This window comes from Sus scrofa, chromosome 5 (genome assembly GCF_054392235.1).
Source record: "Sus scrofa isolate SSC_HxYL_T2T_F1_AM1 chromosome 5, Sscrofa_HxYL_maternal_Yorkshire_Landrace_v2.0, whole genome shotgun sequence".
In the NCBI taxonomy this organism is placed as follows: Eukaryota; Metazoa; Chordata; class Mammalia; order Artiodactyla; family Suidae; genus Sus; species Sus scrofa.
In genome coordinates, this window is record NC_139387.1 from 78,213,831 (window position 1) to 78,241,757 (window position 27,927).

The window sequence follows — 27,927 nt, forward strand, 5'->3', positions numbered from 1 at the left end:
TACTGGGAGTAGTTTCTGAGCTTGTTCATCTTGCTTATGTTTTTCTTTTTCTGTGAGTTTGGGGAAGCCAAACTGTAGTCTTGTAAGGCTCCTTCTATGCGAGAACAACCCTTTGTATTTTGGGGAGGGGGGGAGTCTTTATTTTTGGTGTGGGAGTTTGAATATTTGCTGTCTCTTTCTTCAGTGTGAGCAGGCTATTGTCTCCAGGATGCTCAGTGTGTTTTCAGGGAGAAGGAGGCAATGGGTAGGGCCAGCAGTCAGTGCCTGGTTGCTGGGCTCTCAACAGCAGCAAGGACCTGCAGGAAGGCGGCATAGGATGCTCCTAGTTTCAGGGCCCTGGGTAGTAGTAATGAGCTCTAAGCAGATCTACCAGGTGACCAGAGCATTTGGCAGGAGCAGCAGCAGGGTGCGTGAGTTCCCAGGGAAGTGAGAGCTACAACAGCTAGTGTTCACTTGCAATGCCCTCCTCTGAGGTGATTGGAATCGCAAGTGGTGCCTGTTCAGGGACCCCTAGTTGTAGCAGGCCGTGACCATCTCTGGAGTCTGTGATAACTGTGGTGGTTTTCCCCCACCACCTGCAGACCATGCAAGGAGCACCCTGTCCCACTTAGCCCAAGCAGGAGGTGTTGCACCAGCTACTCCTAGTTGTAGGGTCTTGGGAAGGGACAGTGTCCAAGTGTCTTGGTGCTGCCCAGTGTGTTTGGCAGTGGCAGCTGCAGGGCGGGTGTGTTCCCAGAGGAGTTAGAACAATAGCGTATGGTGCTTCATAGGCACCATGTCGCACTTAGTCCCCTGATGCCCTTAGCCACACAAGAGGTGCCTGGCCACCAGTAGCCTGCACAAGAAGCCCCCAGTCTCCCATAGATGAGCAAGAGGCTTCTTGCTGCCTGCAGCCTGTGCCAGAGCCACCCAGTCTTCTGTAGACTAGCAAGTAGCTTCTTACTGCCTGTGGCCTGAGCCAGAGCCACCCTGCCCTCTGAGAACCTGTGGACATGTGCACGCTTGGGCACAGGCAGTTTCCTGTGACAGTCCTCCCCTCCTCCTCTTGCCCTCCCCAACAATGAATGGTACCTTGCCTCTCTTGTGGGTCTGGACCTTCTGGTTTCCCGCTGCCATGGAGTTCCATTCCCCCTGCTCGTGGTGCACTGCTCCTTAGCCCCTAGGCTGTCTCCACACCACCATCCCTAGTCCTCTCCTGGGGACTGACTTCTGGAGCCTAAGTCTCAGCACCCAGCCCCCACATGAACGTCTCAGGCTGTGGTGTCCATTCCGATTAGACCCCTAGCCTGGGAACCTCCATATGCTGCAGGTACTGCCATAAAAATAAAAAATAAAATAGTCCATTGAACTTGTCAAACCACTTTGAATTACTCTTTATGGTTCAAGATTTGTAATCCTTGATTCTGTGATCCTATCCCAGTCTTCATGTTAATAAATGACATCACTGTTCACTCAGTTGCTTAATTAAGCCAAAGTAAAAGTTGTACTTGATTCCTTTCTTTTATTCATCTCTGAGTATCCATTTCATCACCAAAGCATTGTCATTTCTGTATTCTAGTAAACTTTAAAATTACCCACTTTCATTTTCATTTCTAAGGATTCCCAGTCTAAGCAATCAGTGCCTCTTGCATAGAGAATTGTGATAGCCACAGAACAGTTCTTTTTGTTTCCTCTTTATCCTGAGATAATTTTTTAAACTTTATTAATATATAATCAATATACAACAAACTGAACTTATCTAAAATGTGCACTTTGATAAGGGTTGATGTATGTTAAAAATAATGAATATATTCATCATCTCCAGTAGTTTCCTGGGCACCTTTGTCATCCCTTCTTCTGGTCACTTCACATCCCTTGCTCCCATCTGAAGGCAACTATTGATTTGCTTCTGTCACTATTGATAAATCTGTAAGTGGCATCATATTGTATGTTCTCCCTTTTCTGGTTTAGCTTTTTTCATTCTTCATCTTTATTTTGAAATTTATCTGTTTTGTTTATTGTGTGTATCAATAAGTACACTTTTTTATTGCTGAGTAGTATTCCATTGTATGGACATAAAACAGTTTATTCATCTGTTGATAGACACGGGTTTTTTTCTCTGGTTTTGGCTATTCGAAATAAAGCTGCTATGAACATTGATGTTGAAATCTTTGGACATACACTTTCATTTTTCTTGGGTAAATATCTACAAGCAGAATGGCTAGGTCATATGGTAGGTGTATGTTTAACTTTTTAAGAAACTGGCAAACTGTTTTCCAAAGTGGTTTTATCATTTTACATTCCCATCAACAATGTATGAAAGTTTAGTTACAACACATCCTGACAACACTTGTTATAGTCAGTGTTTTAAAATTTATGTCATTCCAAGTGTTCTCTTGTGGCACATTGGATTAAGGATCCAACATTGTCACTGCAGCAGTTTGGGTCACTGCTGTGGTGTGGGTTCAGTCCCTGGCCCGGGAACTTCCACATGCCATGGGCCTGGCCAAATAAATAAATATAAATATAAATAAAATTTATGCCATTCCAGTCAGAATGTAATGGTATCTTATTGGGATTTTAATTTTACATTTCCCTAATGACTACTGATATTGGCATCTTTTCATGTGCTTATTAAACCGTTTGTGTATTTTTGGTGAAATGCTTACCCTTTTCTCTTTCTTTCTTTCTTTCTTTCTTTCTTTCTTTCTCTCTTTCTTTCTCTCTTTCTTTCTTTCTCTCTTTCTCTTTCTCTCTTTCTCTCTTTCTCTCTCTCTTTCTCTCTCTCTCTCTCTCTCTCTCTCTCTCTCTCTCTCTCTCTCTTTCTTTTCTTTTCTTTTCTTTTTAGAGCTGCACCCATGGCATATGGAGGTTCCCAGACTAGGGGTCGAATCAGAGCTGTAGCCAATGGCCTACACCACAGCTCACATAAACACAGGATCCTTAACCCACTGAGCGAGGCCAGCGATCAGACCCACAACTTCATGGTTTCTAGTCGGATTCATTTCTGCTGTGCCACAAAGAGTAACTCCCCCTTTTCATTTCTTAATGGTGTCTTTTTGAAATAAAAAAAAAAAGGTTCTAATTTTAATGAAATCCAATTTATTGATTTTTCACTTACGAATCATGCATATGGTCTCAAAGCTAATAAATCTTTGCCTAAGACAAAGTCATAAAGATTTTCTCTTAGGGGGAGGGAGTGGGAGGGATCGGGAGCTTGGGCTTATCAGACACAACTTAGAATAGATTTACAAGGAGATCCTGCTGAATAACATTGAGAACTTTGTCTAGATACTCATGTTGCAACAGAACAAAGGGTGGGGAAAAAAATGTAATTGTAATGTATACATGTAAGGATAACTTGATTCCCTTGCTGTACAGTGGGAAAAAAAAAAAAAAGATTTTCTCTTACGTTTTCTTCCATCTTGTAGTTTTTGATCTAACATTTAGGTCTGTAATCCATTTCGAGTTATTTTTTATATATGGTTTGAGGTAAGGATCTAATCTCATCATTTGCCCTTGTGGAAAGAAAATATCTTTTTTCTCGGTGCTTTGAGATCTTTGTTGAAAATTAAATTGACCCAAAATAAAGTTTTTTTCTTGTAATCTCAGTTCTGCTCCATTGATCAATCTTGTCTGTGTTTATTACACTGTCTAAATTATTATAGCTTTATTGTAAATTGGGAACTGTGTTGTCCTCCATTTCTTTTTAAAAAATGTTTTAGCCTTTTAAATTTTCATATAAATTTTAGGATTCCACATATAAGTGAGATCATTCAGTATTTGTCTTTGTGTGTCTGGCTAGTTACTGGAAAAAATAAACCTTAATTGATTTTTGATAGGGATCATGTTGACTCTATAAATTAATTTGTGGGAAATTACCATTTTAACAACAATGATTCTTCCAGTCCATGAGCATGAAATGCCTTTCCTAATCAATTTTCTGTGTGTTACAGCAGCTTTATTTATATTAGCCTCAAACTTGAACTAACCCAGATGTCCATTAAGAATAGAATGTTGTATAATATTCATACCATGGAATAATACACAGAAATGAAAAAAATGAGCTGCTAATACATGCAATAGCAAGCAACAACATGTATGAATCTTAACACAGAAAGAACCATTGTATAATTCAATTTATATGAAGTTTAAAGGCAGACTGAAATAATGTATCATGACAGCAGTCAGAATGGTGGTTACTTTAGGGAGGTATGGACTTGAATGAGGAGCATGAGAAAAACTTCCAGTGTGCTTGAAGTGTACTTCTCTTTCTCTCCACCTTTAAAAAAGAACTTAAATTTTTAAAATTGAAATAAAATCAGTCAAGCTAATTAACACAGCCATCACCTCACATTGTTACCATTATTGTATGTGTGGTAGAATCACTTAAGATCTACTCTGTTAACAGATTTCAAGTATATGATACATTGTGTATTAGTATCAGTAACTGTAGTTACCATGTTGTACATTAGACACCTAGAACTTAATTCATCTTATAACTAGAAGTTTGTACTCTTTGACCAATATCTCCTCTTTTCCCCTACTCTTCATCCCTGGCAACTACCATTCTACTCTCTGTCTTTGAGTTTTGACTTTTTAGTTTCCACATATAAGTAAGATCATACAGTGTTTGTTTTTCTGTGTCTGGCTATTTTACTTAGCATAATGTCCTTTATGTTCACCCATGTTGTTACAGATGGAAGAATTTCCTTTTTTATGGATGAAAAGTATTTAAACATCTTTTCCTCATTAATGTACAGTAGTTTTCAATATGTAAGGCTCATGCCTATTTTGTTAAATTTATTCCTAAGCATTTTATTATTTTATGCTATTGTATATGGAATTCTTAATTTTATTTTTGGATTGTTAATATATAGAGATACAATCAGTTTTTATATATTGATATTGTATCCCTTGATTTTGCTGAATTTATTACTAGTTTTACTAGTAGTTTTGTGGGTTCTTAAGGATTTTCACCATATTGGATTATGTTGTTTGTAAATACGGATATTTTTACTCTTCCCTTTCAGTCTGGATGCCTTTTTCTTTCTTTTCTCACCTGAATGCCTTGACTTGAACCTTTAGTTTAGAGTTGGGTAGTAGTGGCAAGAGTGGTCATGCTTACATTGTTCTTTGTCTTAGGGAAAAAGCATTTAGAATTTCATTATTAAGTATGATGTTAGCTTTTGGTTTTTTTGTAGGTGCCCTTTATCAGGTTGCCCTTCTGTTCATAGTTTATTAAAAGTTTTATCATGGATTTTGTCATATGCTCTTTCTGTGTCCCATGAGATTATCATGTAGTTTTTTTCTTTATTCAATCTATACACACACGCACACACACGCGCACACACACACGCACACACACACACAGTATGTTACCTTATTTTCAGATGTTAAACCAATAAAAGATGCTTGGCTGTGTTATATAGTCCTCTTGATATAATGCTGGATTTAGTTTCCTAATATATTGTTTATGATTTCTGCATGAGGAATATTGGTCTGAATTTTTCTTTTCTTGTGATATCTTTGTCTGACGTTGGTACCACAGTAATGCCACTGGCCTCACAGAACAAGTTGGAAAGTGTTTCCTCCTGTATTAAATGGAAAAATTTGTGGAGGATTGATATTATTTTTCCTTTAAATGTTTTTATACCTAGGCTTTTCTTTGTGAGAAGGCTTTTAACAAATAGTTCTTTTATTTTTCACTTGTTAGAGATCTATTCGCATTTTAAAATTTCTTCTTGAGTCATTTGCAGTAATGTGTTTTTTCTAAAAATTTATCCAAATTGTATGATTTATTAGCATAAAGTTGTTCATAATATTCCTTTGAAATCCTTTTAATTTCTGTAAGGTCAATGTTGATGTCCCTTCTTTAATTTCAGATCTATGTCCTTTTTAATTTTTTTCTTGTTTAGTATAACTAAAGAGTTTCTAATTTTATTTGCTAAATTTTGAATTTAATCAGTTTTCCCTATTATTTTTTTGTTTTCAATTCCATTGATTTTTGCCCTAATGTTTGATTTCCTTTTCCTACTTACTTTAGATTTAGTTTGCCCTTCTTTTTTCTAGTTTCTTTAGGTATAAGGTTAACTTACTGATTCTTTATCTTTCTTCTCTTCTAATGTAGACATTTAAAGCTGTAAAGCAGTGCTTAAAGGTCAAACAGTGATTAGTTCAGGTTGTGTTTAAACACCTTGAGATAAATAAGACTTCCTCCTGTGCACAGGACCTCACATTTGACTAGGGGTGAATGGATACTCGAGGTCCTCTCTGCCCTCTCCTGCATGTGCACAGAGCCTTACACATGTGTGCACTTTTCCAGACATGGATGCCTGAGAGTTTATCAAAGCCAATTTTTTTTTTCTCAATCTCTGTATGAAATTTCTGGATTTTTTCTTTTCTTGCTCCAAGTATTTCAGCCTCAGATAGCTGCAATGTTGGCCTATCCTCATGGTTTGCCACCAAGATAATGATTACTTTTGGCAAATTCCCTGGACATGGGACTCCCCCATACCACCTCTAGACTGCTCAGCCTTGGTAGAACTACCAACCATGGAGCTGGGAATGAGGGGAAGTAGCAGCTGGAGGCTACAACTCCACACACTCCCATTGTTCCTACCAAGGATTGGTAGTTTTACTTGAAGAACTGCTTCTCAGTTAATTGCATACCTTTGGTCACTCCCTAGGTTCTGAAATACTTGTTTTACAAATGTTATTTGATTCTGATGTCACTTTGGGGAGACAGAATTTCCCAAACTTCTCTGTTAATTACAGATATCCTGCCCTGTATCAATTAAGTTTTAAATGTTAAACCAGCCTTGTATTCCCTAGGTAAATCCCACTTGACCACAATATGCTATCCTTGTTAGACATTCTTGGACTTTATTTGCTAAAATTTTGTCAGGAATTTTGAGAGACATTGTTTTTTAGATTTCCTTTTTTTAATGTCTTGGACTGGTTTTGATATAAACCTAATACTGTTATCAGAGAATGAGTTGGGAGGTATTCGCTCCTATGTAATTTTCTGAAAGAGTTTATGTGGCTTTGGTATATTTTATTCCTTAAATGTCTGGTAGAGGTTGTGAGGCCATTTGATATAGAGTTCTTTATGTGGGAAAATTTTTTTCGTTACTATAATTTACATATTTTACTAGATACAGGCTAGTCAGATTAAATTTTAATTTTTAAGTGAGCTTTGGTAATTTGTGTCACACAAAGAATGTATTCAGTTTATCTGTGTTGAAGAATTTATCGATATTCGTAATATCCTCTCATGCATTTAAAATATTTGACATCTTGGTAAATATGCACAATGGAATACTACTCGGCCATAAAAAAGAACAAAATAATGCCATTTGCAGCATCATGGATGGAACTAGAGACTCTCATCCTGAGTGAAGTAAGTCAGAAAGAGAAAGACAAATACCATATGATATCACTTATATCTGCACTCTAATATATGGCACAAAGGAACCTTTCCATAGAAAAGAAAGTCATGGACTTGGGGAACAGACTTGTGGTTGCCAAGGGGGAAGGGGAGGGAGTGGGAGGGACTGGGAGCTTGGGGTAAATAGATGCAGAATGTTGCCTTTGGGATGGATTAGCAATGGGATCCTGCTGTGTAGCACTGGGAACTATGTCTAGTCACTTATGATGGAACATGCAATGTGAGAAAAAAGAATGTATACATGTACATGTAACTGGTTCACCATGCTGTGCAGTAGAAAAAAATATATATAAATAAAAAAATAAAAAAATAATTAAAAAAATAAAATCTTTAACATCTGAAGTGCTATATTTTCTCTCATTGCTAACACAGTAAGTGTATCTTCTCCCTTTTTCCCCTCATCATTCTGATTAGAGATTTAACAACTTTATTTATCTTCTCTTAATTATCTTTAAATTTTACATATTTCTTATTTTTTTAGTTTTCATTTTATTGAATTCTGCCCTTTATTTCCTTTTGTCTGTTTACTTGGGATTTAATTTATTCTTTTTTCTAGTTTCTTAAGGTAAAAGCTGAGGTCATTGATTTGAGGACATTTTTTCTTTTATATCTATCTAGCTATATATATATATGTACACATATATATGTATATGTGTATGTGTGTGTGTTCAGTGCTATAAATTTCATTAATCACTGCTTTGCTACATCCTACAAATTTTGATGTGTTTTGATTTTCATTCAGTTAAAAACATTCTAATTTTCCCTTTTGTTTTCTTTTTTAATCCATGAGTTATTTAGAAATTAGTTCTTTGGTTCCTTGAAATCCTGTTTTGTTTGTTTGTTTTGTAATTAAGTTAATTACATTGTGGGCCAGGAACATCCTTTATGTGATTTGAATCCTTTCATATTTATTGAGACTTGTGTTATGGTTAAGAATGTGCCTTACAGAGTTCCGTGGTGGCTCAGTGGTTAACGAATTCAACTAGGAACCATGAGGTTGCGAGTTCGATCCCTGGCCGTGCTCAGTGGGTTAAGGATCCGGCATTGCTCTGAGCTGTGGTGTAGGTTGCAGATGCGGCTTGGATCCCGCATTGCTGTGGCTCTGGCGTAGGCCAGTGGCTACAGCTCCGATTCAACCCCTAGCCTGGGAACCTCCATATGCCACAGGAGCAGCCCTAGAAAAGGCAAAAAGACGAAAAAAAAAAAAAAGAATGTGCCTTAAATTTAATATGATAATTGATATAGTTGAGTTTAAATCTGTTCTTGTTATTTGTTTTTTTATTTGTCCATATAATTTTTGTTCCCCTTCCCTCTTTTCCTGCCTTATTTGGTTTAAGTATTTTTTATGGCATAACATTCCTTTTGTTGGCTTATTAGATATAACTCTTGCTTTTCAGTGGTTGCTTTAGATTTTATAGTGTATATTTTAATTTATCACCAACTATATTCAACTTATAAATTCAGGTATTATATAAGAGCCTTAGAAAGGTATGCTTCTTTTACTTTCCTCTGGCATTGTGTTATATTCATACATTTTACATATATATATATATATACATTTTACACATATATATATATATATACACTCATGCACACACACGCATATATATATCTATATATCATTTTGGTTGTCTTCATTATTTCATATAAATAGAGATTTCCACCTGGTGATGTTGTCCTTCTGTTTAAAAGACTAATGTTTTTTGTAGTGTGGGTCTGCAGTGATTAATTCATCTTTTGTATATTTGTCTTTCGTGTTCTCTTTTGAGTTGCATTATTTCCAACTAGAAGTTTGCTGTCACTCTTAATATCTTTATATACAAAGTATAATTTTCTCTTTTAAGATTTTTTTTTTTTTTGGTCTTTTGTCCTTTCAGGGCCACACTTGCAGCATGCACAGATTCCCAGGCTGGGAGTCTAATCAGAGCCGTTGCTGCTGGCCTACACCATAGCCAGAGCAGCTCCATATCTGAGCTGCATCTGCAACCTATACAGCTCATGGCAATGCCGGATCCTTAACCCACTGAGCGAGGCCAGGGATGGAACCCACAACCTCATGGTTCCTAGTCGGATTCGTTTCCACTGTGCCATCGTAGGAACTCCTAAGATTTTTTTTTTTTTTTTTATCATGGGTTCTCTATGACAGATTTTCTACTGTGAATTTCTGTCTGTTGACTAGGTTCATTTTTTTTTTTCCTTTTTCTTGTGTTTGGTCTGTGTGAAGTTCTTGAATCTGTGGATTGTTTTTATCAAAGTTGGAAAGAATTCAGCCGTTAATTTTTCAAGTATTTTTTCAGATCACTCTCCCCTCTTCTCTGGAGACCCAAATAACATGTAAAGTAGTCCAGTCAAAGTTGTATAACACTTTACTGATGCTCTATTTATTTTCAATTTTTTTCCTTTCCTTTCATTTTATATCGATTATATTGCCAGAACTTAAAATTCACTAATTATATCTGCTTTGGTATCTAATACTGGTAAATCTATTCAGTTTATTTTTCATCTGAAGAAGTTTGACTTAATTCTTCTTTTAATTTTTTGTGTATCTATTCAACATGGTCCATCTTTCCTCTGCCCTCTTACATATAGGAAATATTGTGAGGATAACTGTTTGAATGTCTTTGTAGATAAGTTCTATTATTTTGTGTCATTTCTTCTTCTAATAATTGATTTTCCTTGTCATTACAGGTTGTAAATTTCTGCTTTTTTTGCATTCTTGGAAATTTTATTTAGATTCTATACATTGTGAATCATCTCTTTGGTTTCTGGATATCTTGTATTCCAATAAATCATTCTAAGCTTTGTTCTGGGGTATAGTTTGGTTACTTGTAAACAGTAGATTTTTTTGAGGCTTTCTTTAAACTTTGTTAGGCAGGAACAGATATACCTTCAGTCTATGGCTAATTTGCCCCCTACTGAGATAGTACTCTACTGAGTATTCTCCAGTTTTCTTTGAATTGTAAGGTTTTCCACTCTGGCTGGTGGGAACACAAAATTTTCCCATCCTTGTGTGAGTTCCTGGAATTTTTCGTTCTGCTCATGTTGGGTGGTTCTTTTCCTGTCTTTGGGTGATTTTTCGTATGCATGTGCTGGACAGTACTTAGCTAAAGATTAGAGAACTCTCTAGGTCACTGAAGCTCACTCTTTTTGGTCAGTTTGATTAATATGTATCTCGGGGTATTCCTCCTTGGGTTTGTTTTATATGGTACTCGTTGTGCTTCCTGGATTTGAGTGAGTGGTTCCTTTCCCATGTTAGGCAAATTTTTGGCTATTATCTCTTCAAATATTTTTTCTGTCCTCTTTCTCTCTCTCTTCTTCTGGCACCCCTATAATACAGATGTTGGTGTATTTAACATTGTCCCAGAGTTCTCTGAGACTGTCTTCATTTCTTTATAGTCTTTTTTCTCTTTTCTTTTCCACATCTTTCCACTAGTCTGTCCTCCACCTTGCTTATTTGTTCTTCTGCCTCCTGCATTCTGCTATTGGTTGCTGCTAATGAATTTTTAATTTCAGTTGTTGTATTTTGCATCTCTGCTTGTTTAAGTTTTACATCTTGTATTTCTTTGCTCAATATTTGCTGTAAATTATTAGTCTTTGCCTCTCAGTTTATTTCCAATGTCTTGCATCATCTTCACTATCATCAGTCTAAAGTCTTTTTCCTGGAGGCTGATAATCTCCAGATCACTTAGCTATTTTTCTGTGTGTTTTTTTTTTTTTTCTTGCTTCCTTATTAAAAAACTCTGCCTTTTCATTTTTATAGGTTTTTGGGGTGGTCTCCTTTTTGCAGACAATAGAGTTGTAGCCTCTCCTACTTCTGATGTCTACTCCCCTTGTGGCTGAGGTTGATATGGGGGCTTGCTGTAGGTTTCCTTATGGGAAGGAGTGGTGCCTGCCCAGTGGTATGTGGAGCTGATTTTTATCCCTCTGGTGGGTGGAGCTTTGTCTCTGGGTGAGATTAGAGGTGGCTGTGTGCCTGGGGGTGGTTGGGTCTTTAGGCAGCCTGTTTACTGATGGGTGGGGCTATGATCCCACCTAGATTATTGTTTGGCCTGGAGATTCTCAGTACTGATGGATGGGGCCAGATTTTCCCAAAATGGCCATCTCTAGAGGAACACATGTGGATGAATATTCCTGAGACCTTCCCCTACAACAAGCCACAGTTACCCTGTTTTCCCAGGAGATTCTCCAAGACCTGCAGTCAGGTCTGACCCAGATTCCCATGGAGTCTGTGCTTTGCCTTGGGACCCAGTGCACATGAAAGCCTGTGTTTGCCTTCCAAGAATGGGGTCTCTATTTCTCCCCCTGCCCCCATGGAGCTCCTGGGCATAAACCCCCTGGCCTTCAATGCCAGATGCTCTGGGGGCTCTTTACTCCAGTGCCAGATCCCCAGGTGTGGGGACCTGACGTGGGGCTCAAAACTCTCATTCCTGTATGTGCGTCTGTGATGTAGTTATTTTCCATTCTGTGGGCTGCCCCCCTGGCAGGTATGGGGTTGCTTATATCATATAATCGCCCATCCTACTGTCTTGATGTGGCCTCCTCTTTTTCTTCTGGAGTTGGATATCTTTTTTGAAAGTTTGTAGTCTATTTGGTTGAAGGTTGTTCAGCAGTTTTTAATTTTGTTTTTTTTTATGAGGGAGGGTGAGCTCTCATCTTCTATTCCACCATCTTAATCCCTCCTCCTCCAGTCGTGAAGCTCACTCTTTTTGAAACCCCCTCCTTCATCATACTCTGCTCTGTGAACTCTATATTCTCTAGTCTCCCTGAACCCCTAGCTCTGTTTCCTTAACAAGGGGAATCTGCAAGCTTAACTAGATTTCCCCTCTCTATTCTGCAGCTTGGATATGATCTCAAGGGCAGTAACCTAGAAGCAGTCATCTGATTCAACTCATTTGTTTTCTCTCTCTCAGGAATCATCATTCTATTCTCCCCAATGCACATGTCTGAAAATCATTGTTTCATTTATTTTGCCTTGTTTTTTAATTATGTCAGTTGGGAGACTAAATCTGGTCCCTCGTACTACATTTTGGTCAGTCAGAATTCCCGAAATTCATATTCACTCACCATTTAGACTGGTATTTTCCAAGATAGGAAGCACTCAACTTCTCTTTTGTACTTAGAACCTTTCAATGTTTCTTTTTTTTTTTTTTTCTTTTCTTTTTAGGGCTACACTTATGGAATATGGAGGTTACTAGGCTAGGGGTCAAATCAGAGCTACAGATTACGGCCTACACCACAGTCACAGCAACGCCATATCTGAGCTATGTCTGCTGCCTATACCAAAGCTCACAGCAACACCGGATCCTTAACCTACTGAGCGGGCCAAGGATCGAACCCACGACCTCATCGTTACTAGTTGGATTTGTTTCTGCCGTGCCACAATGGGAACTCCAGAACCTTTCAATGTTTCTTATTGCTCTTTTCAGAAATAAAACTTTCATGATTTTGGTCCTTTCATACCTTTTAAGCCTTAGGTCATAAGTTTTACTGATTGTAATCTACCTTTATTCCTCTTCTTTTTGTGTCCCAAACATGCTGCATATCTTGCATTTGTGCTTATTATTCCATCCCCCTGGGGTTTGCTTATTACTCTCCTCACATATCTAATCACTCTGTATCTTTACCTTCTTTATCACTTCCTTATTAGGGACTTGTCTGACCAAACTATCTGACACACGATATCCAAAGTGTTATTCCATCGATGATCGTGTAGCACTTCTAAACGTGCTATAATTATCTTTTTATTTGTTTAATTCCCTGTTTATATTATCCATTGTACTTATTAATAGCTAATTATCTTACTTATTATATTTTCTCCACTAGAATATAAGTTTTATTGTCTTCTTACCATATAGTAGGCATACATTAAATATCTGTTAAACTCTTTATTTAAATAATGATTTATTCCTATTTTTGGTAAGTAATTTTAATAAATTTTATATTTACAGGAAAAAAAGTTGGATTGGTTTGTCTTAATAGGACTTTAAAATTTTAAGCATCATTTCTCTCTGTAGTTTCTACAAGTAGCAAACCGTCTTAACATTCATTCCCCAACTCTAATGCCAACTGCCTAATTTTTCTTAAATAAAAGATTTTCTTCTTTCTATTTACTGTGGTAACAATAGGCTGTAGAATACCACTTTCTAATTTTTTCTTGCCTCTTCTAGACTATTTCGTGTAAGTCATAACTGCATTACATACTTCTCTATTGCCCATATCTTTTTAGTGATTCTTCTGAGTTTGAATGATTAAAATCCTTTTTTTTTTTTTTTTTTTGTCTTTTGTCTTTTTGTTGTTGTTGTTGTTATTGTTGCTATTTCTTGGGCCGCTCCCGCGGCATATGGAGGTTCCCAGGCTATGGGTTGAATCGGAGCTGGAGCCACCGGCCTACGCCAGAGCCACAGCAACGCGGGATCCGAGCCGCGTCTGCAACCTACACCACAGCTCACGGCAACGCCGGATCGTTAACCCACTGAGCAAGGGCAGGGACCGAACCCGCAACCTCATGGTTCCTAGTTGGATTCGTTAACCACTGCGCCACGACGGGAACTCCCTAAAATACTTTTTTAAAATGATGATTTATATTTGTGGTATGCTTTCTAATTTATAAAATATTTTTACATTTATTTTCTCATTTACAGTATTAGAAATTTCTCCAGTGCTAATGGTGTATATTATTACGTACTATAGATTATGCCTTTTGGTACAACAGAATAGCATTATTCTCCTCAAAACACCAGTAATGCCCATAGTGAGAAGTAATGTAGGATTATGATTTATGAGCATTCATGGATAAAACATCTTTCTCTCCTTAAAAGCAACCTGAAATATTTTATCTCTGTGTCCCTAACACATGGCACAGTACCTAGAACAAAGTAGGTTTACCTGCTAATTATTTAATAAATTTAAAGTAAAATTAGAAATAAATCAGAATTTTAGTAGTCTATGTTTCTTTTCTAAATTTCCTTGGTACCTTCAATATCTGGAACAACCCCAACCTGAAATAAATTTGTAGATAGTCAAAGGCAACAAAATTCAGAATAACTTGATTTCTAATTATTTTCTATGGTAGTTTTGATTCTTTTCTGCAAGTTGTACATAACTTAGAATTATGATTTCTGCATTAGAAGTGAACTTATAAGCTATGTAGTCTAATCTTTTCATCTAATTCATCTTATATCTTGGCTTTATTACTTATGTATGCATTTTATCTATATTATCTTTCTTGGGAACTTCAGAATCATTTTGTTAGGTTGAGTTCCTTTTTAGGTTGAAAAATACCTGATAAAACATTCTTATAATTATTTTATTTAATATTTTAACACTGGGGATGATTTTTCTCTCTGTATAGTCTTCAAAATATCTTTCTCTGGTTAAATGGAGCTGCATGTATGTACAGTGGTTATATAGATTTTTCTCTAAGTATTATTATTATTATTATTTTTTCATCTTTTTGCCTTTTCTAGGGCCACTCTTGTGGCATATGGAGGTTCCCGGGCTAGGGATCTAATCAGAGATGTAGCTGCTGACCTACGCCAGAACCACAGCAACATGGGATCTGAGCTGCGTCTGCGACCTCCACCACAGCTCAGGGCAACGCCAGATCCTTAACCCACTGAGCAAGGCCAGGGATAGAACCTGTAACCTCTTGGTTCCTAGTCGGATTCATTAATCACTGAGCTGTTATGGGAACTCCTCTAGGTATTATTACAGAAGACATACTATAGATTGGTCATATTTTGTTCTGTTAATATAACAGTAAATTGAACCACATACTAGTTTTGCATGTTGAAGTATTCAGCTAAATGCAGATTATTTTTTTACTCACTAAAACATTAGAAGAGCATATTAGACAAATTTCCACCCGAAGTAATATTTAAAAATGAAAACATAGTCTACTTAAATGTTAGTAGCTACTCAGTATATTCTCTAAAAATTTAAGTGTTTCTAAATGAGAATGTTATATGCTTTTCTTGCTAAATATGTTTTTTATTCATCCCAAAGTCTAGGAAATAAAACTTTTCTTACTAGGAGAGCTGCTGTAGTTATGGATGAAGATTGTGGAAGTATAGATGAGAGAAGACAGTCAGACTTCATTCCTGAAAAAAAATCTTTACAACGTATTTGGGGAGAAAATAGAAAAGAAATTTCAAATGAAGATGTAAATCAGCAAATCCCCAGCCTTCTATCAGAGAATTGTGACTCTTTCTTTAGTAAAAATATGATCAATTTATTAAACATAGATCAACAAAAGATAAAGAAAACCTTTGACAAGTGTGATTATGACACTATGGAAGGTATTTGTACAGTAATTAGTTCTGATAAAAACCATTTCACTGATAGATGCATTAGAAGTATTTTTACAGATCCAGAGTTGAATTTTAGTAATTCTACTTTTAATAAATCAAGTTATCCAGAAAATTGTCAGCCAAATAAGAACTGTCAGAATGAGTACAATAATGAAAGAAATAATTTTAGTACATCTTTTGAGAAGGATCATTACCCAGCCAGCTCTGATAAAAAAGGTTAGTTTTATATATGGAAAAACCTAATCTATTGGGTTTTTTGGTTTGTTTTCAGTTTTAGTGAATATGTGTGTGTGTGTGTGTATTTGGAGGAATATGAAATTAAAAATAGGATGACATTCTGTTATACTATACACCAGTGATATCTCTCTATATGAGTCATGCCAATAAGCTTCAAATTAAAAAAACAGCCTATGCTAAAGCTTTTTTTTTAATTTTTAAAGGGAAATTTGAAAATGATTACCAAGATAAGACACCACAGAAGAAAATACCTCAGAAGAAATATTCAGTGAACCATACGTAAGTTTTTAGGTAAATCTGGGGAATGTAAAATCAGGGTCTAGTATAATGCATGTTGAAGGGCTGAACTGATGCAAAGTGAGGTTATGCTGTCTGAGGGTGGGCACACTGCCCCTAAAAAGCCTTATCAGTTATCAGACCCTTAGGAATATCACTGTAGTTTAGAGTTTGATCCTCATATTTGCCAGTAAAAAAAAATCTTCTTATCTGAATCTTAGCATTAATTATGTTTGAGAAAACTGACTTATGGGTTCAAAAAACTTATGAATGTCAGTTTAATTTACAGTGAGAAATAAAGGGTTGACATATATAAGAATGCTTACTGGCATGATGAGCATATTTTTTATATTTCAGCAGCTCTCCATGGGAAGGTTGCTTGGTTAGTAGAGAATCAGAACAGGAGAGGAATAGAATTCAAATGTTAATGGCATAAACAAGCATATCAATAATTTATGGGACTGTAATTATAGTAATGAAAGAAAACATAGTTTCATTATAAGCCTGACTTTCTTGGTAATAATTACAATTTAGTCAAAATTTGGAAATTGAAAATCATAAACTAAAATAGATTTTTTTTTACCTTGGAAGCACTTCTCTATGAAGTATGTAACTATTTAATATATATTATATTAACACAGAGAGTAATTGGATGCCATTTTTATGGAATTAACACAGCAAATTAATTAAAAAACACATTCAGAAATTATTATTACTTTTTGTCTTTTTGCCTTTTCTTGAGCTGTTCCCATGGCATATGGAGGTTCCCAGGCTAGGGGTCTAATCGGAGCTATAGCCGCTGGCCAACGCCAGAGCCACAGCAATACAGAATCCGAGCCCCATCTGCGACCTACACCACAGCTCACGGCAACACCAGATCCTTAACCCACTGAGCAACACCAGGGATCAAACCCACAATCTCATGGTTCCTCGTGGGATTCATTAACCACTGCACCACGACGGGAACTCCCCGGAAATTATTTAATAAAATCAACAAATTAGGGTTTTTTTGGTCAAACCTGCAAATATTCAGAGACTTATGAATGATTAATTTTTATTTTTATTTTATTTTATTTATTTATTTATGTTGCTTTTTAGGCCTGCACCTGCAGCATATGGAGGTTCCCAGGTTAGGAGTCAAATTGGAGCTATAGATGCTTACCTGCACTACAGCAAAGCAGGATCCAAGCCATGTCTGTGACCTATACCACAGCTCACAGCAACGCTGGATCCTTAACCCACTAAGCAAGGCCAGGGATCGAACCCTCAACCTCATGGTTCCTAGTTGGATTCATTTCTGCTGTGCCACGATGTGAACTCCCAGAGACTTATGAAGAAAAAAGGATGTTAAGCCTTGAATTTTAAAATGTATTTTATTAAAGTGATTTAGAACATGGTTCTAAAAGCTGTTGGCAGATCCTTATCATTTGATGGGTGATTTTGATATACAAAATATCAAGTTTGACCTACACATAATCAATAGGCTGCTTAGGATAGAATCCTTATGAATCATAGAATCATATTTTAAAAAAAGCTTCCTTAAAATTCTTACTGCTGCCAACTTTGGGAAACATAATTGAGAACAATAGTTTTCAGAGGGAGTAAAGCAAACTCTAACACTGTCATATTTATAACCTGCAGGAGTAACATCCCTTTGGAAGAATTGCATTCTAAGCAGTCATGGGACTTTGGACTTGGTGAGGTAAAGTACATCTTACATTATATTTCCAATTAAGTCAATTGATTTATCATGTCATATTTTAGTATTTGAAAATTTCTTTAAGGTTAATTTCTTTTGAAAAAAATGTCCTTTTATGCTAACTTTTTCTTTTTTTATAGTATTTTCATTCTGGGAAAATTATAGCTTAGATCCAAAAGTAAAATTAAAAACTCTTCAGAAACTGTAATGTGCCTTATTCCAGAAAAGCCGTTACATTTAAAGTTCTTTCTATAATTCCTGTAAAATTTCTTTCAAAATAAAATTGCTTTAGGTTTAAATGTGCTATAGGTAAACATAATTATATATTTAAGAATATTGAGGAGTTCCCGTCGTGGCGCAGTGGTTAACGAATCCGACTAGGAACCATGAGGTTGCAGGTTCGATCCCTGCCCTTGCTCAGGGGGTTAACAATCCGGCGTTGCCGTGAGCTGTGGTGTAGGTCGCAGACGTGGCTCGGATCCCGCGTTGCTGTGGCTCTGGCGTAGGCCGGTGGCTGCAGCTCCGATTCAACCCCTAGCCTGGGAACCTCCATATGCTGCGAGAGCGGCCCAAGAAATAGCAACAACAACAACAATAACAACAACAAGAAAAGACAAAAAAAAAAAAAAAGAATCTTGAAACATATATAAACATTAGTTGTAACTTCTGTTCATAATAAGGATGTATGATTCATTCAAAAAGATACAGAAAGCACATTCTATTCAAGTACACACATAGCATTCTCTAGGATAGACCACATACTAGAACATAAAACAAGCCTCAACAAATTTAAGAGGATAGAAATTATTTCAGTCTTCTTTCAGAACACAGCAGTATGAAACTAGACATCAATCCCAGAAAGAAAAATAAGATAAAATGATTATATGGAGACTAAACAACATTCTACTAAAAAAACCAATGGGGAGAGCCTCCTTACCTGCCTGTTTGCACCTCTCACAAGCATCCTATCTTTTTTTTTTTTTTTTTTTTTTTTGTCTTTTTGTCTTTTCTAGGGCCGCACCTGCAGCATATGGAGGTTCCCAGGCTAGGGGTCCAATTGGAGCTGTAGTCACTGGCCTGTGCCACAGCACTGTGGGATCCAAGCCATGTCTGTGACCTACACCACAACTCACAGCAACACCAGATCTTTAATCCACTGAGCGAGGCCAGGGACTGAACCCGCAACCTCATGGTTCCTAGTCAAATTCGTTGGCCACTGAGCCACAGTGGGAACTCCACAAGCATCCTATCTTAATAGATCTATTTTTTGCCAAAAAAAAAAAAATCCAACAATGGGTCAATGATTATATCAAATAGCAAATCAGAAAATACCTTCAGACAAATGACAATGAAACAAACCTTTAAGAAAAACTATTAGATTTAGCAAAAACACTTTTAAGAGGGAAGTTCATAGCAATATAAGCCTTCTCAAGAAAAGAAATACGAAAATAACAAACGACCTAACTCACCACCTAAGAGAATTAGAAAAAGAACAAAAAATCTCAAAATTATCAGAAGGAAGGAAATGGTAAAGATCACAGAGGCAATAAATAAAATAGAGATAAAATGTAGACAATAGTGATAAAACCAAGTTTTTTTTTTGAAAGAATAAAAAAATTTGACTGATTACTGAGTGTCTCCTATATGCTAGACATTGAGGATAGACCTTGAGGATACAGTGGTGAAAAAAAAGTTTTTATTCTCTTGCAAATTGTATGCTAGACTATGCAAGGTATAGAGATTAAGGGACATGAAAATCTATCTTTAAGAAGTCTACTTAAAGACTACCTAAAGTGTACTTATAGACTACTATAGTCTAGTACCTAGACAGAAATAGAAAAAAATCAAATACATTTAGATAAACTCTTCCAATTGGGGTTTCTACAAAAGGCAGTGAGCTTAGTAATCCATTAGTAAAAGACATTTCTAAGTTTTATGGGCAACCTGGAGGAAAACGTGATAGAAAACTTTTTATCTGAGTATCAATTAGTAAGTTGACCAAATGGACAAACTGCTTTCATAACTATGAAGGAGAAATGAGATTAAAAACTAAGATATGAGAGAGTATAGCTTGTTTTAGAAACTGCAAATATCTTTTTTCATTCTAGTTATTTTACTGCTACTAGTATTGCATAAGTTACAAGGAGTAGGGGAATGACAGGAGATAATTCTGGGCGATGTAAAAGGCTAAATCATAAAAGACCATGTATGAAATATAATGGTTTAATTTTCTATTACCAGAGAACCACCGAAGAAATTTTAGCAGAGTATGATAACATCGGAGTATTAGAAGGTGACTCTGACAACAATGAGGGGAGATTTAAGAAGCAGCAAAACTCAAGGCAGGCTGAAAACTAATGAGGGCATGAAGTTGAAAAATGGCAGTAATGGTGGAACTGAGAGAAAAGCTATCACAAAAAAATTAGGAAATCTAGATTTGATAGATTTGGTGATGAGGGGAAAAGGGAGAAATCAAAGAAAACCTGGAGTTATGATTTGGGTGTATGTGTAGTTTATGGGATGGTGCCTTTCACCAAGATTGAAAGCATAGAAGGATGTTGCAGAAAAGATGAACTGTTCAGCAAAATCCATTCACTCCCTTTTATGTACCAGAACTGCTATGGTGAAATGGCTACCCAGAAAAGGAATACAATTCCTAAGCTTCTATCCAAGTTTGGCCTTGTGGCTAGATCTTATAGTTGAATATTATCTGAAGTGATATACATAATTTTCAATGATTGTAAAAAAAATTTAGGAATTACTTCTCCATGATATTCTTCTAATAGCTAGATGTCAGTGAAGACCAATAGGAGCCACAAGATGGGAAGGTCTTGAGCTCCAAGTCACTTGATAGAAGAAAATTGCCTGCTGACAGAAAAATGCATTTTAAATTATTGCATGCAAAAGAAAGAATTGTTTGAGCATTACACATTTTGTGATTAAAAAAATGCCTAGCATTATTCTAACAGATTGAGAGGAGAAGCATATTTCTAAGAGAATATTAGTTAAATTTGGTCTGTTCAAGTTGATTGAGGGTCTTCCAAAAGATCTGTGATATATGCAAGGATATGTATAGACATTTTAATGTACAGAGCTTGAGGTGAGAAGAGATGTGTAGTATCCAGTGGATATGTAGTAGTGAATATATTTGTGTATATAATTCTGAAGAGAAAATGTATGAAATAAGAACAAAGTTGACAGTCCTTTGAAACTACAACATTTAAAGTTGGAGGATGTGCAGCAGAAGAGAAGCCAGAAAAAGAGACAGAATGCGGACAGAGATCAAGATGAATGGGTGAAATAAGAGAATGTAGAATTCACCTCCCCCAGTGAACACATAAAAAATATATGGACATATGGAAAAACCTCACTGAAAACTAACTGAAAGTTGGCAGAAGGACTCCTGTGTAACCACGAATGTAAGAAAGATACCACTTAATCAGGTAGGGTGAGATGCTTTTCCCCTGGAAGGGGACTAGGAGAAAAAGATATCACTCAAGTAGATAGCTGCCTCTGGTAGTGATCTGGTGTCCCAGTTTCGGGGTCCTATGTGTAGGAGACAAGCCTCCTTGGCTGGTTGGAGAACTGCTAGGACAGATAGAAAAGTTGGAGAAGCCTGGAATCCACTTGTGAGTAGCATAATTAAATGGCAAAAGTTAAAGAATTCTAAAACCATCCATAGAAAAACAGAGTCATATACAAGTGAATCCTCATAAGGCTGATTTCTTTGAAGAAACTTTTCAGGACAGAAGAGCATGATGTTCAAAGTGATGAAATGGAAAAACCCACAACCTAGGCTACTCTGGCTAGCAAGATTATAATGTAGAATAGAAGAAGAGATTGAATACTTCTCAGATAAGCAAAAATTAAAAGAATTTATCAATACTAAACCTATCCTAAAAGAAATGCTGTAGGGTCTTCTCTAAATGGAAGAATAAGAATCTGTAGGAAAGGGAAAAAACTTCTGTAGGAAAGGCAGATATATAGTGAGGATTGAGGATTACTTAAATAAGCCAGTGTGTAGATTAAGAGTCAAAAAATTGTAAAAGCATATATAACTACAATAAAAAGTTAAGGAATAAGCAGGAAGATGTAAAATATGACATCAAGAACACAAAATATAGGGGAAGGGAGTAAAAATGTAGATCTTTTAATTAAGATTTTTTTTAATGTTTATTAATCGTCATTATTACTAGGCGTAGTGAATATGTGAAAAACAAGAAATGTTCATTTATGAACAAAAATTCTGATAAATTTTTCAAAAATTTATGAGGATTCTCCTAATTCTATTTTTTAAATTTTTAAATTTTTTATGACTCAATGAATTTATTACATTTATGGTTGTACAGTGATCATCACAATCCAATTTTATAGGATTTCTATCCCATAACCCAAGGGCAGCCCCCACCCCCCAAACTGTCTCCTTTGGAAACCATAAGTTTTTCAGAGGCTGTGAGTCAGTATCTGTTCTGCAAAGAAGTTCATTGTGTCCTTTTTTCAGATTCCACATGTCAGTGAAAGCATTTGATGTTGGTGTCTCATTGTCTGACTGATTTCACTTAGCATGATAATTTCTAGGTCCATCCATGTTTCTAAAAATGCCTGTATTTTGTTCCTTTTAATGGCTGAAGATGTGTTTGAAATTAAATGACAGTTTAAAACAAGTAGGTATAATTATGGATGAACATATATGATCCTAGGTAACCACAAATGAAAAACTTACAATAGCTACACAAAAAGCAAAAAGAAGAGAACCCAAGCATACTACTAAAGAAAATCATAAAGCCACAATTGTAGAAACAAAAAGAAGAAATGAACAAAGAACTATAGAAACAACAGAAAAACAAGTGATAAAATAGCAGTAAGTTCATACCTATCAATAACTCCTTTAAATGTCAATGGACTAGATGCGCCAGTCAAAAATAGTTTACTGTTTTGATTACTACATCTTTGCAATATTGTTTGGGAATTGCAAAATATGGTGCCTCCAGCATTTTTTTTTCTCAAGCTTGCCTTAGTGATTTGAGGTTTTTGTGGTTACCTACTAATTTTAGGATTGTTTTTCTATTTCTATGAAAAATGTCATTGGAATTTTCATAGGGATAGTGTTGAATATGCAGATGACTCTGAGTAGAATAGATACAGTGACAATATTAATTGTTCCAATCCACGAGCATGGACTGTTTTTCCATTTTATGTGTGTCCTTTTCACTTTCTTTTATCAATGTCCTATAGTTTTTAGTGTACAAGTATTTTACCTACTTGGTTAAATTTACTTATAGGTATTTTTATTCTTTTTGATACAGTTGTAAATGGGATTGTTTTCTTAATTTCTCATTATGATAGTTCATTATATTACATAGAAATGCAACTGATTTTTGTTATGTGATTATATATCCTACAACTTTGCTGAATTTATTGTAACAGTTTTTATTGGTCACAGTGGAATCTTTAGAATTTTTTATATATAATGTCATGTTATTTCTTTTTCTTGTCTGATTCTTCTAGCAAATATAACCAATATTATTTTGAATAAGAATAAGAGTGGACATTGTTTTCTTGTTCCTGATCTTAGAAGAAAAGATTCATCTTTTCATCATTTAGTGTATTAGCTGTAAACTTGTCATGTATGGCATTTATTATGTTGAGGTACATTCTCTCTATAATTCTCTCCATACCTTTTGTTGCAAGTTTTTAGACATGAATGAATTCTTGCAAATGCATCTTCTGCATCCATGTCAATGATCCTTCTTTTTGTTAATGGGTCATATTTTTATTGATTTATTTGTGTATGTTGAGCCATCCTTATCCTTGAAATAAATCTTACTTGATCATGCTGAACCATTCTTTTAATGTATTGTTACCTTCAGTTAGTTAATATTTTTTGAGAATTTTTGAATCTTTGTTCATCAGGTTTATTGGCCTATAATATTCTTTTCTTATAGTGTCCATATCTGGTTTTTGTACAAGGGTAATGCTGATCTCATAAAAGGAGATTTAAAGTGTTCCCTCCTCTTCTATTTTGGACGAATTTGAAAAAGATTCATATTAATTCTGTTTAAATGTTTAGTAGAACTCATCAGTTAGGTCATTGGTCCTGAACCTTTGTTCGTTGGGAGGTTTTGGGTTACTACGTTAATCTTCTTACTAATTATCAGTGTATTCGCGTTTTCTGTTTCTTCATGGATTAGTCTTAGGTTGTAGTTTCTAGGAATTTATATTATTTTGTCAAACTTATTGGTGTGTAATTATTCAGAGTATTGCCTTTTGATCATTTGTATTTCTGTGGTATCAGTTGTAGTCTCCTCTTTAATTTATGATTTTATTTATTTGAATCCCCCCTCCTCTATGTTATTCAGTCTAAATAAATTTGTCGATTTTACTTATCTTTAAAAAACAACAGTTCTTAGATTTATTGATCTTTTTCCATTGTCTTTTTATTTTCTGTTTTATTTATTTCTACTCTGAAATTTGTTATTTTCTTTCTTCTAGTATCTTTAGTCTCAGTTTGTTCTCCTTCTAGTTCCTTGAGGTGTAAAGTTAATTTGAGATCTTTTGTTTGTTAATGTAGGCATTTATCACCATGAACTTCCCTTTTAGAAATGTTTTTGCTATATCCCATAGGTTTTGTTATGTTGTATTTTCATTTTCATTTGTTTCAAGATTTTTTTTTCTCTTTTGATTGCTTTTTTGACCAGTTGGTTGTTCAGAAGCATGTTGTATAATCTCCACATATTTGTGAATTGTCTAGTTTTGCTCATGTGATTGATTTCTAGTTTTATGCTATTGTAGTTGGAAAACATACTTAATATAATTTGTCTTCTTAAAATTTTTAAGACTTGTTTTCTGGCCTAACATATTATCTATCCTAGAGAATGTTTCATGTGCACTTGAGAAGAATGTGTTTTGTTGTTATTGAGTAGCATGTTCTATATATATGTCTGTTTAGTTCATCTGGTGTAAAGGGTCATTTTCTTATTGATTTTTGGTTTGGATGTTATATCCACTGATGAAAGTAGAGTATTAAAGTCCCCTTCTCTTATTGCTGTTTCTCCCTTAGGTCTGTTAATATTTGCTTTACACATTTAGGTGCACCTATATCAGGTGCATAGATATTTATGAATGTTATATCCTCTTGTTGGATTCATACTTATTCTATAATGACCTTTTATTATCTGTCATTTCAGTCTTTGTCTTAAAGTTTGTTTTGTTTTATATACATATAGTTATCCCAGGTTTTTGGTGTGTTTCCATTTACATGGAATATCCTTTTCCACTCATTTACTTTCAGTCTGTGAAGTGTCCTTAGAAGAGATTATCTTGTAGGTAGCATATAATAGAGTCTTGTTTTTATTTTAATACATTCTTCCACACTGTGTCTTTTGATTGGAAATTTTAGTCCATTTACATTTAAAGTAACGATTGATATGGACATATTCCCATTTTGTTCATTTTTAAGAATAATTCCTTTTTGTTTTTCCTTTTGTTTTACATTCTTCCTTTGTGATTTGATTATTTTCTCTGGTGATACGCTTAGATTCTTTTATCCTTATCTTTTGTGTTTCTACTATAGTTTTTTGTTTTAGGTAACCATGAGGTTTTTTTTTTTTTTTTTTTTTTTTTTGTCTTTTTGTCTTTTTTTTTTGTTGTTGTTGTTGTTGTTGCTATTTCTTGGGCCGCTCTCGTGGCATATGGAGGTTCCCAGGCTAGGGGTTGAATCGGAGCTGTAGCCGCCAGCCTACGCCAGAGCCACAGCAACGCGGGATCCGAGCCACGTCTGCAACCTACACCACAGCTCACGGCAACGCCGGATCGTTAACCCCCTGAGCAAGGGCAGGGACCGAACCCGCAACTCATGGTTCCTAGTCGGATTCGTTAACCACTGCACCACGACGGGAACTCCGCCATGAGGTTTTGTGTGTGTGTGTGTGTGTGTGTGTGTGTGTGTGTGTGTGTAACAGCTTCTATCTATAACAATCTATTTTAAGTTAATAAAAACTTAAGTTTGAATGTATTCTAAAATTCTGTTTTTATTTCCCTCCCCCATTTATGTTTTTGGTGTCACATGGTCCATCTTCTTATTTGATGTATCTATTAACAAGTTATTATAGTTACTTTTATTATTTTTGTCTTTTAACCTTCATACTAGTTTTATAAGTGATTAACCCATCATCTTTAAAACAATAGATTATTCTGAATCTTACATATATATGTTTACCATTGAGATTTATACTTTCATATATTTTCCTATTACTAATTATTGTCAGTCAGTGTCTGTTCTGTAAAGAAGCTCATTGTGTCCTTTTTTTTTAGATTCCACATATAAGCAATAGAATATGATGTTGGTATCTCTCTGTCTGGCTAACTTCACTTAGCATGATAATTTCTAAGTCCATCCATGTTGCTAAAAATTCTGGTATTGCTTTCCTTTTAATGACTGAGTAATATTCCATTGAGTATATGTACCACATCTTCTTGATCCACTCCTCTGCCAATGGACGTTTAGGTTGTTTCCATGTCTTGGTTATTGTATATAGTGCTGCAATGAATATTGGAGTACATGTATCTTTTCAAGCCATGGTTTTCTCTGGATAGCTACCCAGGAGTGGGATTGCTGGATCAAATGTTAATTCTATTTTTAGTTTTCTGAGGCATCTCCATAATGTTTTCCACAGTGGTTGCACCAATTTACATTTCCACCAACAGTTTAGTAGGATTCTCTTGTTCCACACTCTCTCCAGCATTTATTATTTGTAAACTTTTTGATGATGGCCATTCTGGCTGGTGTGAGGTGGTACCTCATAGTGGTTTTGATTTGCATTTCTCTAATAATGAGTGATGCTGAACATCTTTTTTTCATTTTTTTTTTTTTTGTCTGTCTATATGTCTTCTTTGGAGAAATGTCTCTTTAGATCTTCTGCCCATTTTTTGATGGGGTTGTTTGTTTTTTTTGGTATGGAGCTACAGGTGTTTGTAAATTTCGGAGATTAATCCCTTGTCAGTTGATTCATTTGCAAAGATTTTCTCCCATTCTGTGGGTTGTCTTTTTATTTTGTTTAGGGTTTCCTTTGCTGTGTAGAAACTTTTAAGTTTAATTAAGTCCCATTTGTTTATTTTTGTTTTTACTGTCATTACTCTAGAAGGTGGATCTAGGGAGAAGATATTGCTGTGGCTTTATGTTGGAGAGTGTTTGGCCTATGTTTTCCTCTAAGAGTTTTATAAAATCTGGTCTTATAATTAGGTCTTTAATCCATTTTGAATTCATTTTTGTGTATGGTGTTAGGAAGTATTCTACTTTCATTCTTTTACACATGGCTGTCCAGTTTCCCCAGCACCACTTATTAAAAGGGCTGGCTTTTCTCCATTGTATGCTCTTGCCTTTTTTTCACAGATTAGATGAGTGTAGATGCATGGGTTTAATTCTGGGCTTTCTGTCCTGTTCCACTGATCTATATTTCTGTCTTTGTGCCAGTACCATACAGTTTTGATGACTGTAGCTTTGTAGTATAATCTTAAGTCAGAGAGCCTGGTTTCCTCCAGCTCCATTTTTTTCTCAGGATGGCTATGGCTATTCTGGGTCTTTTGTGCTTCCAAACAAATGTTAAGATATTTTGTTCCCAGTCTGTGAAAAATGTCCTTGGTTGTTTGATAGGAATTGCATTGAATCTGTAGATTGCCTTGGGCAGTATAGTCATTTTGATTATATTGATTTTTCCAACCCAAGAGTGTGGTATGTCATTTCATCTTTGTGTCATCTTTGCTTACTTTCATCAGCGTCTTATCATTTTCAGAGTACAAGTCTTTTGTCTCTTTAGGTAGCTTTATTCCTAAGTATTTTATTCTTCTTGATACAATGGTAATTTCTCTTTCTGATCTTTTGTTGTTAGTATATAGAAATACAGTTGATTTCTGTGTGTTAATTTTGTATCCTGCGACTTTGCCACATTCATTGATGAGCTCTAACAGTTTTCTGGTGG

General features: G+C 35.6%; 1 protein-coding gene across 1 annotated transcript in view; it reads left to right on the forward strand.

The window, feature by feature from the left end:
- The window catches only part of REDIC1 (regulator of DNA class I crossover intermediates 1), an 85,610-nt gene that overhangs the window by 36,422 nt on the left and 21,261 nt on the right, over positions 1–27,927 (forward strand). The window contains exons 7-9 of the mRNA XM_084957210.1: positions 15,434–15,954; positions 16,179–16,254; positions 17,893–17,953. Of these exons, the coding sequence (XP_084813336.1) occupies positions 15,434–15,954; positions 16,179–16,254; positions 17,893–17,953 (658 nt within the window). The remainder of the gene's footprint in view (positions 1–15,433; positions 15,955–16,178; positions 16,255–17,892; positions 17,954–27,927) is intronic.